The 18,163-nt window shown below is 44.2% G+C and overlaps 2 protein-coding genes across 5 annotated transcripts in view; one reads left to right on the forward strand and one right to left on the reverse strand.

The window, feature by feature from the left end:
* Window positions 1-14,390, forward strand: part of CLDN10 (claudin 10) — a 62,089-nt gene extending 47,699 nt beyond the window's left edge. Inside the window, exons 1-5 of one of the 2 annotated variants that reach the window (XM_042806244.1) lie at window positions 106-397; window positions 6,704-6,865; window positions 7,030-7,111; window positions 13,224-13,331; window positions 14,056-14,390. In XM_042806244.1, the coding sequence (XP_042662178.1) occupies window positions 178-397; window positions 6,704-6,865; window positions 7,030-7,111; window positions 13,224-13,331; window positions 14,056-14,170 (687 nt within the window). In that variant the 5' untranslated portion in view covers window positions 106-177 and the 3' untranslated portion in view covers window positions 14,171-14,390. Of the gene's footprint in view, window positions 1-105; window positions 398-6,703; window positions 6,866-7,029; window positions 7,112-13,223; window positions 13,332-14,055 lie in introns of those variants that run through there. The other variant, XM_032997160.2, reaches the window with a different exon arrangement.
* Window positions 14,391-15,747: 1,357 nt separating this feature from the next.
* DZIP1 (DAZ interacting zinc finger protein 1) overlaps window positions 15,748-18,163 on the reverse strand; it is a 42,057-nt gene continuing 39,641 nt past the window's right edge. For 2 of the 3 annotated variants that reach the window (XM_042806075.1, XM_042806073.1), the window contains 2 exons: window positions 17,177-17,348; window positions 15,748-16,380 (listed from right to left, as the gene is read on the reverse strand). In XM_042806075.1, the coding sequence (XP_042662009.1) occupies window positions 16,298-16,380; window positions 17,177-17,348 (255 nt within the window). In that variant the 3' untranslated portion in view covers window positions 15,748-16,297. The remainder of the gene's footprint in view (window positions 16,381-17,176; window positions 17,349-18,163) is intronic. The other variant, XM_042806074.1, reaches the window with a different exon arrangement.

Genomic DNA, 18,163 nt, shown 5'->3' on the forward strand with positions numbered 1-18,163 from the left:
GGGGCGCCGGGATCTCCCTCTGCCGATTGGGCTGCGGGGCCCGGGGCGGCCCCGCCACGGCCGCCCCCGCTCCGCCCGCCCCCCCCCCGGCCACCGCCGGGACTCGGCCGCCGTCGCGGCTCCGCGCCGCCTGCCCTCCTCCCTCCCTCCCGCCCTCCGCTGCCGGCTGCCGGGCCCATGGCGAGCACGTCGGCGGAGATCATCGCCTTCCTGCTGACCATCTCCGGCTGGGTGCTGGTCTCCTCCACGCTGCCCACCGATTACTGGAAGGTGTCCACCATCGACGGCACGGTCATCACCACCGCCACCTTCTGGGCCAACCTCTGGAAGACCTGCGTGACCGACTCCACCGGCGTCTCCAACTGCAAGGACTTCCCATCCATGCTGGCGCTGGACGGTCAGGCTCCCGACGACCCCCATCCCAACTCCTCACCCCCCCCCCCCAGCCCCCCCGGTGTGCGGGAGTGGGGGGCTCCGGGTGCTGCGGGGGGGTCGGGGCGCGCCGGGCCGGGCCGGGGGGGGGCGGCGGGGACCCCGGCGGAGGCGGCTCCCACGCGAGCTCGGGGACAGGCGCCCTCGTGTCCCCCTGGCGTGTGCACACCCCTTGCTGCTCTTCTGCGCACCCGTGGAAGTGGGGGTTTTCCCCCCGAAAACCGGCCGATTGAGATTCTGTTTGGTGCCGAAGTGTCCTCTTTGGCCCCCCTCGCTGTCGCTGCCTGCTTTTTTTTGTTTGTTCGCTTGTTTATTTTTTTGTTTTGTTTTGTTTTGTTTTGTTTTCCCCCCCATCGGAAGACTCCGTGCATGTGGATTTAACACAAGAAGAATGCAGGCAATCTTTTTCTGTCCGATTTATTTTCCAACTGTCGTGACATTCCTCTTTTTTATAGTTTTGCCAACCGTGCAACGGTCGGTGGAGAAGAACAAGCCTTGGCATCATTTTATTTTAATTAATGTTCCTTTGCTTTCTTTTTTTGCGAAGCAGTTATTAACTCGGATGTAATTGCTTCGTTGATAAATGACAGTGTAAAAGCTCAGGACACCTAAGGGATGCAAAGGTACGCTCAGGGGATGCATAGCTCATCTTAGCTCTAGGGCAGTGTTATTTTGAAGTAAAGCTGAGAGGTTTGCTATAGTGTCTGAAACCAAAGACTGACTTGGTGCTGCATTTCTTCCCTAGTTAAAGGGAAACATTTTTGCCCTTTAAGGAAGCCGTACTGGGAAACTGGGTCACTGCAGGAAATCTTTACAACTAAACTTGTAGTTGATAAATCTGCACTGATTATGGCTGGTAGAAACAGTGGAAGTGTGGATGGCATCAGTTTATAGCCTCAGGAGTGACAGTAAAGAAAGGGAGGAAAGGTTTTTAAAATTATGGTACCTTTTCTAAATTTTGATAGTCGTAAATGAATACAATATACAATGTCCAGTGGCTTTGATACTCACAAAAATATCAGGTCTGCTGTTCAGCAGTCTGGCCAGACACTCCCTTTTCACTGGAACCTGAGAGGGGATTTTGGTGTGAAAGGTTTGTTTAAAAGGAAAAGAAAGTCTGTTAGTCAAATCAGTAGCAGAGATTAATATTATCGTAGGAGGGATTAGTATTATCATGAAGCCAATTCATATCAATATCAGAAAAACTTTAACCTGTGTATGTACAAAGGGGTAAAAGAGGTCGAGATACTACAAAGCGGTAACATAGGCAACCCTTAAAGCATCACTATTGCAGGGTACTTCCCTCGGGTGGAGAAGTACCGTTCCCCAGACCTTTTTTTGACCCAGCCCCACGGTGGCAGTGGGGTTTGCCGTCCCTCTGAAGGGGCAGGGGAGCTGGCCGGCCTCGCTGGTGTCGGTCGCCCTGGGGCCAGGGGTAGCGGCTGAGGACGTGGTTTCCAGGCTTGGGCCAGGAGCTGCGGCCTGTGTGCAGGCGGGCACGGAGCGATCGCCAGCACCTAACCTTTTGGAGCCACCAAATCTATTGTTTAGCTGTTTTTTTTTTTTTTTTTAAAGTTCTGGGTTAATCGGTTTACAGAGTAAGGAAAGTGTAGCTACAGAGCGTGCGGAATCGGGGACATTTACAATTCCAAAAAGAAAAAGAAACTCGACAGCAAAGTGCTTTCCACCCTTCCCTCCAAACGCTCGTGCGTTGAAACCTTGTTGAAAGCCTCACCTGCCCAGGGAATGAGTTTCTGAGGCACCTTCTGCACAGTGAAACAGCCATCGGAGCACTGACTCCGTTCGGACACAAGTAAGTCCAAAATGCACGTCTGGAAGGGCCTTATCCCACCCTCCTGGCCAGACTGTTTATCAGTAGGGGAAGGTTCTTGGCTTCGGTGTTTGTCAATAACATCTCTAAATGCCGTGGGGCCAGATCCTGGTACCCAGGCACGGTGTGAATGAAAGGTGGGCTGGAGAGAGAGGAACGTAACCCCCATGGCACAGGCCAAGCGGGCTGGGACGGGGTGGAGGGGCAGCTGCCACAGTCGGAGGTGCTTTCAGTATCTAACCTTGCCCAAAGTCCCCTCCTCGTGGTTATGGGCTCTGCTGGGAACCCGTTAGCACCTGACAGAGGGTGTGGATGTCCTCTTTTCATCCCAACCCTTGCCTGGTGCAGGAGCACACCTCAGGGTTGCAGTGCGTCACGCATAGCTGAGAAGGATCTCTATGTCAGCATGAGGCCAAATCTGCCTTGGCCCTCAAGTAGCCTCTCCCTTCCCTCTTCTTCCTCTTTGTGCAGATTTGTGTGGCTAAGCTGGATCCTGTTCCCTGTGAGCAGGAACATGGGAACTTCCTCACTCCATCCTCAGGTGCGGGACTCAGAAGACACAAAAAAAAGGCAGATTTGGCTTCCTGTTTTCCTTAAAGTGTGTGAGCAGAAAAAATAACCCTATAGATACATCCAGTGATAATGTCTCGCTCTCCTCAAAATGGTAGGGCATGACTGGCAAATTACTAGAAATATTGTTGTTGTCCCAGGGAAAGGTGGCTTCGCTTCACTCCTTCCTCGCGTAGCTGGAGGGGATTTGCCTTGCAGAGCAGTTCCTCTTCTACAGAAATGTTAGCTTTTGTCAAATCAGAAACCTCTGAGTTTTGCTGGACTTTTTGTCCGGAGATACTGCTCAGGTCTGCCGGAGGCTCAGAGGCAAAACGAGGGGGTAAAAAATCGGGGTATCACCCTGCCAGCTGATGGGGCTCTCCTGTGGGGTGCGGGAGAAGCCCGTCCTTTTTCAGAAGCAGTGCTGTAGTTTGGGTCGGGAGCGATCTGGAGATGGTTCCCCGTTACCCTTGTTTTGGTTTGCATCATGGAGCAGTCTTGGACTGCACTCCCCAGATTGCTGTGGGGTGGCCGGGCAGCGGGGCTGCCCCGATGGCTTTCAGGCCATCGCTCCACCGCACGAGTGGCCGCCAGAGAAAATTGCATGGGGGGCCCTTCCACCTTCATGTGTTCCTGTGCAAGAAATCGATTTGACCAGTCCTCACTAAGGGCTCAGCCCCTCATTCAGTATGCAAGCAAAAATATTCTTGCTGTCTGTGTGACATGATCATTTTGGGTTTACTTTTATGCGCTGCTGATCATAGGTGGAAACTTAGGGATGAAACCACCTCCCAAAAAGAGGATGTGTCAGTTCCCATGTTTCCAACAGTAGATCTGGTGACCTTCTACAAGAACAGCTAAACAAAAAATTACTTAGGAGATAAAAGAGTGTATTAGAGCTTAGAAGAACATACAAAAGCAATGGGTGTGTACTTTCAAAAGAAATCTGTGCTGTGTCTGTAAGGCAACCTCTTATACTTCACGTGATGCAGACTGCAAGGTGCCACCATAGGCATTTATTGTGAAAGTGACAGTCCCCAGAACTTTGTAAAATTTTTTTTCTGACTGTCATATGATATGAATATATGAATTCCTCCTAACTCTGTGAGCATCAGAGGCAAGCGTGAGAGCAGTGAGGCAAGAAGGATGAAGATCTAACAAGATTAATTTGAATGCAAGACAAAACACATTTGTTTAAAAAAAAAACCCACCTTGAAATAGGTTTCTGTTGGAATGCTGCTAAACATGACTTTATGAGTAATGCATGTTTGTCTGCTTGTCTGTTTAAAACATATGGCTTTTTGTTTCTTGTGAACTTCATTTTGGTGGTTAATATGTACATGAAAAGCTTCCTACGGGAGTTGGTGCAAATGCAGACAATCATTTGGAAAGGGGACGGTCTTTGGTCTTGAGTGGAGGAGTGTAAAGAAGCGGGCAGCTCCCCTTTACACTTCCCTGCATTATAAGCCTTGGTAAGCAGTGTAATGTTCTTACTTTCTAGGAAGCAAAGAAAAAGTTTAATTACTCCTACAGCCAATTGCTATACACAGTTTTAACCAAGGGTCCAAGCAATAGGATGTTGGATTTGGTGAAAAGGTTGATTTCCTTTCAGGCTTCCTGGTCAACCTAGTGGGACTGACCTAGTCTTCTGCTCTTCCACGTTACTGGTGTAGATTGTGATTTTTTTTCTTTTCATCTATCTTGTTTTAAAAATGTGTGCCAGTTGGATGATTGCTGTGGTGAACTGAAACAAGTCCCGCTATGGCTGGCCTGCCTAGTTCGGTGAAATATTTAGTGAGGAAGGTTATTCATTCAGCAGAACTGAGCAGTCCTTCAGCTCATGCTGTTTATAATTGAAAATGATTTCTGGGTGAGTGAGTTAATTATTTCTTGCTGTCTCACTACCCTCTACCTATTCTAAAACGGTGTATTGACCTTCAGGAACAGCTGAATTTCAGCCCTGTGGTTCCTAGCATATGCTGGTTATTTTGATTGGGGTGAATATTTACTGTTAGTCCTAGGAGGCTCAGACATAAATGAAAGCTTAGAGGACCTCCGGGTAAATATGTTCATGGTTCAGCACTTTAATGTGTCAATTAGCAACTAAGAGTGTCAATAAATAGGACCTGTCAAAAATAATAGCTTCCTTGCCAGTCTTCATCTCCCGCTTTACCTGTGTGCTACAAGAAATACGTTACACACCACCGAAAGTAGTAAAAGCCAACTTTTCCATGCCTATAGCAAAAATTAACAAAGCGTGATTGTTTTCTTCAGTCTTGGGTCTCACACATGTGACCCTCTTTCTGATATGGGCAAGTCGTACGACAGTTACACTTATTTCATTGACTGTTGTGTTTCTTTAGTGGATGGGCTGCAGAAGCACGTTGCAAATGAAAGAAGCCTGTATACCTGACAGCAGACATAGATAAATGCCAGTAGGTTGCATTCGCAGGCGTGTAGCACGGCACCTAAGTTGTGTAGGACTGATAAAACCAGGTGCTACGTGCTACAGATTGCTTCTCGTGTGCTGCTTGTTGCACAAAGCTGTGAATCAACGGGTTTTTTTTTAAACATTCAAGTACAGAGCGGTCATCCTGGAGCTGATACGCCTCCAGCAGCGGCTAAGGAGGGTGGCAGTAAGGAGAGCAGAAGGCAGCCAAGCGTCAGTGGTAGCCGTCTGCAGCTCAAGGACCTGCCAGCCAGATATGGATTTCTCTTTAATGGATATATCCAGTATCTTTTTGAGTCGCTGTAAACCTTTAGCATCCACATATCCTGTGGAAAGGAGTTCCACAACTTTGTTCAATGAATAAGCACGCTTTTTGTTTTGAATCTGATGCCTTCTGTTTTCATTAGATGTCCTCTCATTCCTGTTTTAATATATTAATTCCCTGTATATTAAATACTTTTATGCAGCGGGGGGGTGTTTATTTGTTATTACATAAAATGTGGTGTAATAGGCAATGAAAACGTGGTTTAGCTCTCAACATTTCCACCCACTGGAGATCAAAGCGAGAGGAATGAATGCCCTAATAGTGGAAGAGTACCTTTTCATTTCAAACGAGATGTAACAACAGGCTATGAAGAAAAACATCTTGTGATAGTTATTCAGCCGTGTAAGACTGCAGTGTTCCACCCCGTAAGCAGCGATAGAAGATTATCACGGACGTTCAATTACAAGATACTCCCAGAGGGAGAAGAGGCCAAGCAGCCCGTTGTCCTGCGGAAGGGCCCTGTCCCTGGGAGGTCCAGCTCAGAGCAGCCTCAGCCAGTGCAGCAAAATTCTGTGTGGCGGAAGCCGGCCGCCAGCCATCTGTCCAGGCCTAACTATGGCAGTCGTTCCTTTTATCTCAGAATGCCCGTGAAGCTGAGCATGTGCTTGACTTCCTTGCAGAACGAGGTGCCTTCTTGGCAGATCCAAATCAAATCGGGGGCGCGTCCGGGCCGGCCCAGGACCCCGGTCAGGGCCTGTGCTGCCAACCTGCTGCCAGTCCTGTTGCCTCGGCCACACGCGGGCGCAACAAGACGGACGTGTAACGCCGGCCTTGTGTCCCCAGAGCGGCTCTGCAACCCGCCACAGCCCCTGCGCAGACCACGCGGGGTTGCTCTTTGAAACCTCCCGGGTACAGTCTCTTGCACGTGCTGTAGCCAGTGCTATAGGATTATTTTCTGCAGCCCTGAATGCCGTGGCACGTTGCTTATGAACTGGGCTCAGGTGATGATCAGGCGTCACCTGGAAGAAGACACCCCGTGGTGAGGTGACATTACTCCAGCCGGGGTCTGGTTCGGTTTGCAGTAGTGAATGCCTAACACTGCGCAGGGGGAGAGGAACTACAGCGAAACCCACTGTGGTCCCGGTTCTCACGTTAGCCTTACTCTTTCCCATCGCAGGTTACATCCAAGCCTGCAGAGGACTGATGATCTCCGCCGTATGCCTGGGCTTCTTCGGTGCCGTTTTTGGACTGGTTGGGATGAAGTGTACAAAAGTCGGAGGCTCCGATCAGACTAAAGCAAAAATAGCTTGTTTAGCTGGACTGATTTTCATACTTTCTGGTAAATATACCTTATTTCTCTAAGTTTGCATATTTGAAGTCATACGAAAGCTGCTTCTTTTCTGCAGAAATCCATGCACAATTCTCCATAACTTCATTGGCTTCAGGGTCAGGCCCAAAGCTCCTCTGCTGGCTCCACTGAATGGTTTGTCTTATGCTTTTCAGGGCTGTGCTCTATGACTAGTTGTTCCCTGTATGCAAACAGGATTACGTCTGAGTTCTTTGATCCTTCTTTTGTTGCACAAAAGTAAGTACTTTCCTATACCCATAAATCTTTCAAAGAAGTAGACCTTAAGTATCATACTGCACGCCAGAGCCCATTTAAATAGAGAGCAGGTGTTTCTCCTGTTGGGCAGAGAAGGAGAGAGGACTGCAGTTTTATTTAACCATGTTTTCCAAATGGAGTAACCGTGTGCTGAAATTTAATGAACAAACACCTTCCCGTACAGTGATTGCTCTGTAATCTTTGTGCCTGGTCTTACTGCCGCTCGGCGGGGTTCTGCCCCGCTTGCCGCAGAGCAAATGGGGTTAATCTGGAGTGAAGCTTGTGCTTATGTCAGAGATGCAGCAAAAGGATTGCACAAGGTGGAGGCGCTCATTAGGCGCATCATTCGGTAGGAAAGGAGGAAAATTACTTCCTTAGGCTTTTGATAGCAGGTGGTTTCCATAAAGGTGTTGAGCACTGTGCAATCGTGACTCTTCTTGAACGAAGGATTCTGCAGGCTCTGTAGAATTTTTGCTGACAGATTTTCAAATCGAGATGACTGAAATTTGTATCATAAACCTTATTGTAACCTACAATCTTACAAGCACTAACATAAATGCTTTGACTATACTTGTAATTAAATCTAAGGGAGTGAGTGTTTATAGAATTGCAGGATCCATACCAGAAATAATGAGCATCCCTAAAGACTCCCTTTAAAGCTGTGCACGTTCTCAGGACCTACAAAGGCAGCGATTCTCAAGCCAGTGCTTGGATTTTGGGTTCACATCTTAACTACCAAGTCTGAAAACGTTGGCTATAAATTATGACATTGTAGACTTTCCTGGTTTGGCTTCTTACATAATGTAATGTAATCTTTAAAGGCAAGGGTTTCAGAGGTTTTTTGATGGTGATTACAGGAAATGCCAAGCATTGGGTATACATTTCCCTGAGACCCAAGTAAGAGCTCAGTAAGGAACCCTGAGCCTTTCTGTTTCTCCTTGATAGGAAGAAAATGGTCTGAATAAATAACATTAACTGGGTCCATGTTTGCAGTAGGGCTGACACTTCTTCTCGTCTCTTGAAAACAAACTCATATTAGTTTCCTCCATAATTCTCCTATACTTTCTGCTTGTTTGATATGGTGAGGATAGGATCAAAAGGCCTCCAAAAGAAATGAGGATGTGAGGTACTGTGAAGAAAATGGGGCCTGGCTATATAGCCAGAAGTTACTTATCCATCAGGCTTACTGTTCCTAGTGAAAAATACTATGATTGTTGCCAGAAGTCCAATTCCTACACTGTATTTCTAAACTCTGCTGCTGCAAAAGAGCAGGCAGCCCTCACAGTGGAGTTTTACTGCAAAGGAATGAGAATTCCAGTTTAAATACTGAAATAAAGGCAGTAAACCAGCCTCTGCAGAAATTACCTTTTTCCTGAACAATCAGCATGGGTCAGCTGTGGGCACGCATAGTCACATCTGCACAGATAAAAGCAGAGAGGAAAGCCAGATATTGTGATTTGAGTTGTGCATGGTGTATGTAGCTCATGCAGTGACCTTGTGGCAGATTAAGTTAATGGTGGCATTCGACTCCTCTCTCAACCAATGTAAAATATGTTGGAGTAATGTATTTTGTTGCCGTCTGCGAACTCTTACTTTGATATACATTGCAGAAGCATTTAATATGCTTTGCTGTTACATTGTGGAAATTTGGTATTGGTTCTTCACTGAGAGAGGGTTTCAACCTTTCACCTTTTACTGCCCAATTCTCTCCTGAAGTTATTCTGGTGGTGCCCAGGACAGGCTTAGATGCTGTTAGTAGAAAACAAATGACACGAGATGTTTAACATAATCTCACCCATCAGAATTTCCCTTTGGCCTTCTGCATTCGTAAGAGGCACTCTGACTATGTATGGGTGCAGGAGGAATCAGAGACCTGCCTAAAGGTGTTGCCCAAAAGACATCTGGTTTGAGTTATGTACTAACTGAGGAATGACAGGCTCCATGTGGACACCGTAAAACCCACCCTACTTAGAAAGAAATCTTAGGCTGGGCTTCGTGTCCCAGTGTGACAGTTTGCATTGCCAATTTAAAACAGCTCCAGAGGAATTGCTTGACCCTACGTAATAACACTCACAGAGTCTTGGGGACAGCACGGGACACTTTGGTGCTTGTAGCCAAGATGGATTTCCTTTTTCTCCAGACACCTCTAATAGGGGAAAATCTGTGCTTCTCTTTTGCTGCCTTGCTAACATTGCTCCCACAGCTTTCCTTAGGAAACTATTTTGTCACTTTTAATTAAAGAAACACCCTCTTATAGTCTTTATCCTCTTTGGCCCGTACCATAGTTTGAACTCCATAATCGTGATCATTCTTACTGATGAATGAGGTTAGTTTACCCAATTTATCTGACTAACTTCCCATTCTCTTTTATAGAGAATTGCTTCCCTTCAGCTTTCTTGTCTCTGACTGGATTGTCCACAGTTCATGCAGGCCCACTTTCCTTTGTCCCACTGTCACATTTGAACCTATTTTTCATTTTCTAAGAATTGTAAGAATTAGATATTCAAAATGTGTATTTCCTTTGGTGCTGATTCGGTAGGTAGGTAGGTATGTCCTTTACAAATGCCAACATCCAGTCAGCTAATGAAGCTTCCACTGATTTGCTTGGAAGTTTACTTAATGGCCCTAATGTGTGTAACAACTAGTATATTCTTCTATATACTAATTTTGCACTTTCTTTCACTGATTTCTGCCTTCCTGGATTACAGCAAAAAATCTACTTTTAGCTGTCTTGGTCAGTGCAGTTGAAGGTGGCTTTCAGTTCTCTGCAGTTGAATTCTTATAGTCCTCAGTGGTCACCGCCTCTGAACTTCACCATCAATGTCTCACTCTCCCCCTGAGCTGCCAGCGATCTCTGAGTGATCTCTAATCTGATTTTGCTGATTGGAGACAGTGGAGATGCAGCCGCAGACTTCAGAGAGTAGCTGCTTTGGTTCTTAAAACCAAGTATTATAAGAACAGGAAAGTGAGTTTCCTGCAAATATTCCAATGACAAAGAGGGAAAGGAAAAACAGCAAGTGCAGAAATTTCTTCTAAAAAAGCCTATCTCCTTTTTTTTTATTCTTCTTTTTTTTTCTGGGGGTACCAATGTATATAAGGCTTTTTTCATATGGCAAGTTTTTTTTACACACTGGATTTTGATGGAAGGTTAGGGTTGGCTTCCTAAATGCTGTAGATGGATTGGATAAAATCCAGGGAACCATACACAGATTGATATGCAATTGAAAATTTTAAGTTTTCCTCATAAGCACCAGTGTAAATCAGAAAGGTTTTTTCATCTGTTTAAAGATGTGGAGGAAAGACCAATTAGGCCAGCTCTGCAACTCATTGACCTAGTAGGGTGACAGTCACCTGAGAAGGGTCCATATATGCAGTCGGTTTATACATGTTACAGTAACAACTGTTGCTTAAAAAGTACAAACAATCCCAAGAACAAAGGCTGGACCCCATGTCTTCTTTCCCAATTAGTAGTGAACAGTCAGGTAACCCTTTTCTACCCAATTAAACCCAATGTTGTCTTGATTTCTTTTCTGTAAAACTGAAGAGCTTCAGGAGGGGAGATGGCAATTGGTCTTATCTCTCTCCCATTAGCCACTGGCCAACTGTTTAATGTTGTTAGATGGAAACGTGGAAATGAACTTGTGTCTCCCACTTTCTAGGCAAATGGTCTTGGCAAATAAGTTGTTACAGCAGCCGCCTTCCTGGGTCTTGATCCAGCTGTGTTCTCCAGCACCACGGTGGTCTGTGCTGACTTTTGTGGGGAGCCTAACCCTGGTCCACGTACCTTAGGTGTGCTCTGGCAGTACCTGGGGGGATGGAGGGATCCCCAGGATGGGGCTTACCTCACATCAGAGTTAGTCACTTTGATCTGCCTTTACAGCTCCTTAAAAGAGGTGCATTGAGGGTGTTTTAGAAGTGTACTGTGTGTGTATTTCTTGTGTGTTGACTGTAATGGGATACAAGGTGATGAGCTCTGATGTAGTTACCTGCTTCGAATCAGAGAAGCCCCAGTCCTTGAACAGAGAGAAATCTGCTTAAGTCTTATGAAAACCATAGCACGTGGTTGGAAATGTGAGCATAGTTCGAATTAAAGCCTTGCAGGTTTGACAGATTTTGAAGTCAAGTGGGGCTGGGTGCAGAGTTTTCCAGAGTGAAAGGCAGCTCAGCTATGGTTTCCAGCAGTTTAATTTGGGGCTGGGCACCTAAGTCCCACACTGGGTACAGAGAATGTTTGGGGGAATCTGATCCTTTTTTAGTAAGGGATCATAAATAAAAACGGTCCTTAGATGATGTGAATGGCAAATGAAAAGAAGCCTAAAGTCAGAACACCAGTGGGGCCATGAAGAGTCAGGTGCAAGCCCTCGCCAAGTGTCCTACCTCTGAACTCCAATGTTGCCATCTCCTTGTGGCAGCAAGCCCCTGAGTCAGAAATTGCCTGAACCTGGGTATCCATAGCATCTAGCACCGATATCCTAAGCGTGGCTTTATCTGTGTGTGAATTTTGTTTTTGTTTTTTTTTTTTTTTTTTTATTAAAAAAGTCTGTGTTTTACCTCTGGTTAGAATCTCAAGAAAACATGGAAAAGTGATTTTTTTGTTCTTCAACTACTGTTCACCCTGTTGTGACCTATTATAGATGTATTATATTGTTTTTTGTGTGTCTGGTCTCGCAGGCAATTTTTGACTTTCAGCAGTGTCATCTTTGTAAAGATACAAGTTTTGTAGAAGAGCTTACAGGTGTTTTCTGTTACATAATTCAGCTAATGTGAAATTAGGATCCGTTCAGATGGAAATGTTCAGATCTAGCTGAAAAGTATGCAACTGCACAGTCTTCCAGTTGTACAGGCAGGCTGTCCAGCAGAGCCTTTAATTTGTCTGCCTCGAGGGACTGGGGCCTCTGTTTTCAGCACAGGGTCCTAGGAGTCAGGGGGAGATAAAGATTTCCGCAAGATGGAACTGGAGCAGAGAAGAAGGGGAAAGAGGCACACGGTCTGTCTTACTAGTGAGGAGTATGAGACTGTTGGGCCTGTGGTCTAATGCAGGTCGTCCTGAAAGTGTTTTAAGGAGTGGTACCTCAGGCAAAGAGCTGGGGAATGGAGCAGACAAGTGGCAGCCGTGGCTTGCTGCTCGTCTTGAAGCTCCAGAGCTCAGGTTACAGGCGCTGAGCTTGAGCAGGAGGAGGACAGGAATCTCTTCCCCATGCCCTTCTATTCCTTCGTTTATTACCGTTGCTTTAGAAACTCTACCCTTGTGTGGTAACACTCCCGAAGCACCACCATCTCCTCTCGGAGTCTTTGTGGCTGCAAACAATTTGTGGCTGCCCCGGGCGGTGGAGGGGACCGTTGCTGGTGACCTGGAGCTGTGCCCAAGGGCTCGGAGGGCAGTGGTGTCTTCCAGCCGGAATCCAGCCACAGGGACTAGAGAAGCAGGAGGACGCTGGCCACATGCACGTGTGCACACACATGCACATCTGCACAGGCATGCGTGTGTGTACGTATCTGTATGGGCATAGATCAGATACATCTGTATACGCATATATCGCACAACTGTGTGTATATATATAGCATATGTATATTATACGTGTGTACAAAACCCTCATGTTTTAAGCGGGCTGGAGCGTGGCTCGCAGGGGAGAGAGATCCTGAGAGCCAGAGGGGAGAGTCAAGCAGAGTCGCAGGGCGCAGCTCGTAGTCGCTGGCTCAGCAAAAGCCCTGGTCCAGTTTGGGAGCCAACAGGACCAAACCTGCAGCGGTCCCAGGGGACAGGAGCTGTGTGCTGCCCTGTAAACGGGCCCGCGAGCCACGTAACGCCGCAGCCAAGCGACGCAGGAGGAGATGTGGAAAAGCCAGGCACCGCTGGCAGCACGGGGAGGTAAGCATTGCCCCAGGGGGCTGCAGGGACAGAGTTTGCCTTCTGAGTTAGGGGGAAGTAATGAAAAGAACGAGGGTGAATGGCAGAGCTGCTGACTCTGCGATGAATGATGTGTATGTCAGCGGAAAGTTATTCAGGAAAAAATAAATGTTAGTTCTGTTATTCTGAAAAACAATGTTAAATCCATGCTCTCTTTTATTAAACCCATTTATTAACTTCCTGTAGGTACGAATTAGGAGCAGCTTTGTTCATTGGATGGGCTGGAGCTTCACTCTGCATAATTGGTGGCAGTATATTCTGCTTCTCAATAGCTGAAAACAGTAATTCTCCAAGGTAAAACACAAGTTGTACTTACTGAAAGAAATCAATCTAGTGGATTTGTACACACTATACGTATGTGGTTTGATTACTTTTCCAAACACTTCATTGTGAGGTTCATAAAAAGATAGTGTGGATGAAAGAAATAATGGGGTTTAAGGATAATGCTCTGTTTATCATGAACGTAATTAATAAAAGCTGTTGACTCAGATCAAATACTTGCATTACATATACTTCATAAATTTACTACAGCTGGAAAAAAATTACATTTACTGATGTAGGAAAAGTGGTCAGGTCACTTTACAGGTGTGAATAGACAAGATTCTTTAATCCTAAATTATCAGATCAAAAGTGAGAGCAGTGAAGGACAGCGGTGGTGGCAGTGGGACCTCCAGCAGCAGAGTGGGGGTGATAATGAAGAGGCACAGCTGGAGGGAGTAACTATTCACCTAGGGTCTGCCACAGCCTAAATATTTAATGAGTGGGCCTTGATTTACTTAGCTGTGAACAAGGAATATGCTTTTACAAAAAAGTGAATTGCAAAGAGTTGCTGGAGGGGAAATGTCAAACCAGAGTAAGACCACACAGGGAAGGAAGGTGTCCCCCCTGCCCCCTCCCCTGACATTTATAGGTACATTCCTATACATTTCTTCTAGTTTCATGGCTATAATGCTTGGATGCAGGGATGTTACCTGCCTGTAGGATGAGCTGTAAATGGTTGATTCTCTTTTCTTTTCAGGAGGGGGTATGCATATAATGGAGCCACATCTGTGATATCTTCGCGTATGAAGGTCCACAACAGTGTCCCAGACAAAACCCCACCAAAGCACTTTGACAAGAACGCTTATGTTTAATTGTACTGTTGGAAGAGTCAAAGCGTTTTAAAAATGTGTTTGTACGTTTCATTCAGCGTGATTTCCCCCCTCAACCCCAATGTACTTACCACTAAGACAATGACTTTTTAAAACATTAACTTGCAGCTTTTTACATATTGATGTAAATTTTATTATATAATATTTTAAGATTGATATTGTAAAGTTTATACCTGAAAATCATGAGCTGATGTTGCTTTCTTGAGAAAAATAAATGAGGTATTTACCAATTCAGTATGTCAGTTGCTTGTGGGAATGGCATCGCAGACACCATACTGCCTGCAGTGCATCACAGCAACCGTTTCTGAAACGGGCTCAGAACTGGACAAAGCAGCCATACTCTGTGCAGGTTAATATGTAAAATATCTCACCCCTGATGAGCGGCGACATGGGAATTGAGGAGCACATCGCAACTGCAGTGCCAGATGCCAACAGTCAGCGGGAAGGGACAGGCTCCTAGCTCCGTACCACACTGCCAGGCTGGAAGAGCGTGCAACTTGGCCAATTTGGTGCCATGGAACTAAGAGAAGGAAGAGACTGGGTGAAGTGGAAATAAGTATGGGATTTGGGGAGGCAGGAGCAGGTACTAAGAAAAATCGGGGCCGGGTGTTATGGAAACAGTTACCAGAGAGGGCCTTGCACGGCCTAGGATGGATGCATGCACGAGAAGATGTGTGACCAGGAAAGCCAAGGTTAAGTGAGGCTGCAGACAGGGGACAGTTCCTACACTCTGCATTTGCTCTGTGCCTCGGCCCTCACCCCGGCTCGTGCCAAGTCACTGCCAGGCCTTGGTTTCGCTCCCTCCCGCTGGGCCGGGCGCAGGGCACCTTTGGCTCCAGAATGGCTCCAAGCCCCAGGGTTACGAAAGGGAAGGAAAAACCCCAGGTGTTCCTGGATGGATGAGCAAATAAAAGCAGGCAATACTCAACAGCAGTATTTTGATTTTCCTGAATTAGTTACGACAGTTCAAAAATTCTGCTAGCACTTTTTTTTTTTTTTTTTTTTTTTTTACCCTGTCCGTAGAAGTGGGGTGGCTTTTGAGGGAATATTTGTGTGACAAGTCAACAAACGAGATCAGAGATAAATAACCAAAAAATGCTTTCTAGGCTGAGACCCTAAAATAGGACACAAACTGAGGTCTGTCTTGAGGCTTGAACTGATGGACCCTTGCCTTGGAGTTGCAATACATGGGTTATTTTGGGACAAAGGCATAAATAGAAAAAATTAAAAGTTCAATTAATAAAGGCAAAGTATATTGAAAAGGTTTCGTGTTCGATACCATCCAAAATACATCAGAAGCCATTCAAGGTTCTTTCTATTTTACTTTTTTTTTTGTATTTCATTTGAGTCAAAACACTATTGCATTTTGTTAAGAAGGCAGCCAATATGGCCAAAACAGAAATAGGAAAGGAATTCCACAATGGCAGGTCAGTGCTTTGCTCACCTTAGCTTGATGTTTAATTTTTTTTTTTTATGCTTTTATGTTAACTAAGACTCAACTCTAATAAAAAAAAAAAAAAAAAAAGAAAAAAAACCCCCAACCACCCAAAACCAAACAAAGACCTCCAAAATGGGAGGCATTTAATAATAACTAGTTTTATAGCGGAGACTTTCTTTTTTGTCTTTGGTGTTTATTGTAAACCATGGTAGAAACATAACATTTTAATACATGGAAATATTTTCTTTAAAATTTTCACAATTTTATATAAAGTTTATGAGAAAAGACAAAATATGCATTTAAAAATTTCATAAAGTAATACTCTGCCATAAATTCTGTTCATTGGTTAATAGGCTTTCTTGCAAGACCAGTTTCAATCTTTAATGTAAACATTAGAGGTAAAATCTTTACCTCAGTGAAATCAGAGACTTTCACCACTGAATTCACAAGAAAGAATTAACTCCCAATTTCCAAACAGATATGGCCAGTAATGCGTGTATGAATACCCTTGTTTCAGATGCAGGACTGAAAGACACAAGGTCTCTGTAAACAGTATTCCTTGTTATTACATGACCAATATGAGGAACGAATAGGAAACACCTGATGTTTTCAACTACATTTTCAATCCCAACAGAACCCAAAAGCAGTGCCTCCCATCAGGAACACAACACTTATATGTCTGAAGAATCACTCCAATCTGTAACTGTGACTAAGCTGCTTTTTAATGTGCTTGTATTATCAGCTTCATGAAGGCCTGTTAAAATAATAAAAAAAAACAAACAAACACCACAATTATTAATACTGTTTGGGGGGGGGTATTTTCACTTTGTATTTATCTATGAAATAAAATCACATGCTGTATAAGCAAACGCCTGTGGACTTTAGGAAGTGCAGAATTTCAACCTGTGAAGAAGTTACAAGTGTTGATAATACGAAGGCTGCTTCTGTCACAGAATACAATGCAAAGTACAAGCAGACAGTTTCCACATTATTTTCTCTTTAAAAATAACCAGAAGTATCTTTATATAACTGACACAGCTTTAACCTTTACATATACTGGAATGTCAGGGCTAGAAACTACTATAGAAGTTCTATGTAAGATTGAGGCTATTACTTCACCAGTAGTTCAAATACTTACATCAGCCTGGTAGGTTACTTCACTACCTTGAACAAACCTGAAATTTTATTATTATTCTCAAGATAAAGTAAGAAAGTTTCCCTCTTCCCTTAAATTTGGGAAGGAATTAAAATAAAAATTCCTGCATGATTGATTTTTAAGATGAGGTTGAAGCCTGACAGTACTGTGTGTTTTAAAGTCTCAAATTTAAGTTTCTTGGCATCTCTGTACACGTGTGTGTATGTTTACATGTAAGTAAGTATCATAAATATCATATATGATATTTCTATGACATGAAACCAAACACACAGTTTTTCTTGTTCTTTTCTTACAAAAATACCATATATTGAGTTACAGTAAGTAATATACTTAAGCTCTCTTCTAGTTGTGTCAGTTGCTTAAGGCCTATAGTGTAGAAGTATGAACATGTTACCTTCCTCCTTTGTTACGCTTGTCTTCGGAAGACCCCATGCATGTACCACAGATGCAGCATTTGACTCATTTTTCTGAACCATCAATGACTTCTGTCCTCTACCATCTTTCAGCAATAAAAAGTCTTCTTCTACTGATGATATATCCCAATCATCTTCATCAACTTCTGTGAACTAACAGGGAGAAGAAAACCATGCATTTTTCCTCTGTTCAAGCTGCGCTGAGATCTTTCATTAACCCAATAATGTGAAACTGCTAAAGAAAAATGCACTGGCACATGGCCTTCATGACATCTATCACCAAAGTTTTAAAATCCACATTGTTAAATTATCTAAATGATATTAATTCACTATTATAGTTCCAAAGCTAAAAGTGTTTTTTTTTTAAAGTAAGTCAAGAAATGCAAAAGTTTAAAGTTCTGCCAGTTCTATAACTGGCAGAAGCCTACGTTTTCAGGTATGACTTAAAAAAGGATTATCTTTCCTGGGATAGTAGCTATTCCAATGAGATGGAAAGTTCTTTAAGCAGTACAATGTATATTACTTACATGAAAATAAAGACATGACATGTTATCATGCAAGCTGGCAATTTAGCTTGCTATATAAGCATTCTGTATACACAGAAGAAAAATTTAATATTGCAATAAAGGCCTTTTCAACTTAGAAGTAATTTATTTAAAGAGAAATTAAATAATGAAAGTTAAGAAACCCACATAGTGTTCAAAGTTAAAATGTGTATTCCTCTTAAGACTGACAGTCAGTATGTACAAGCATATTTTTAATTACGTGGCGGATTTACATAAGTTCACAAAGTGAGAGTCAAGTCAAACAGATGAACCTGAAGGCAGCGAGTTCACAGACTTTCTTACCTCATCTGCCTTGAGAACTAAATATCTTCATTCAGCTCTTGAAAGAAGAGCTACAGCATTTCCCTATTTGTCAATTGGATGCAGTTCAATGAAATTGAGCCATTATTAGAGAGCTTAACT

Source organism: Tyto alba, unplaced genomic scaffold, assembly GCF_018691265.1.
Source record: "Tyto alba isolate M040663 unplaced genomic scaffold, T.alba_DEE_v4.0 Super-Scaffold_45, whole genome shotgun sequence".
In the NCBI taxonomy this organism is placed as follows: Eukaryota; Metazoa; Chordata; class Aves; order Strigiformes; family Tytonidae; genus Tyto; species Tyto alba.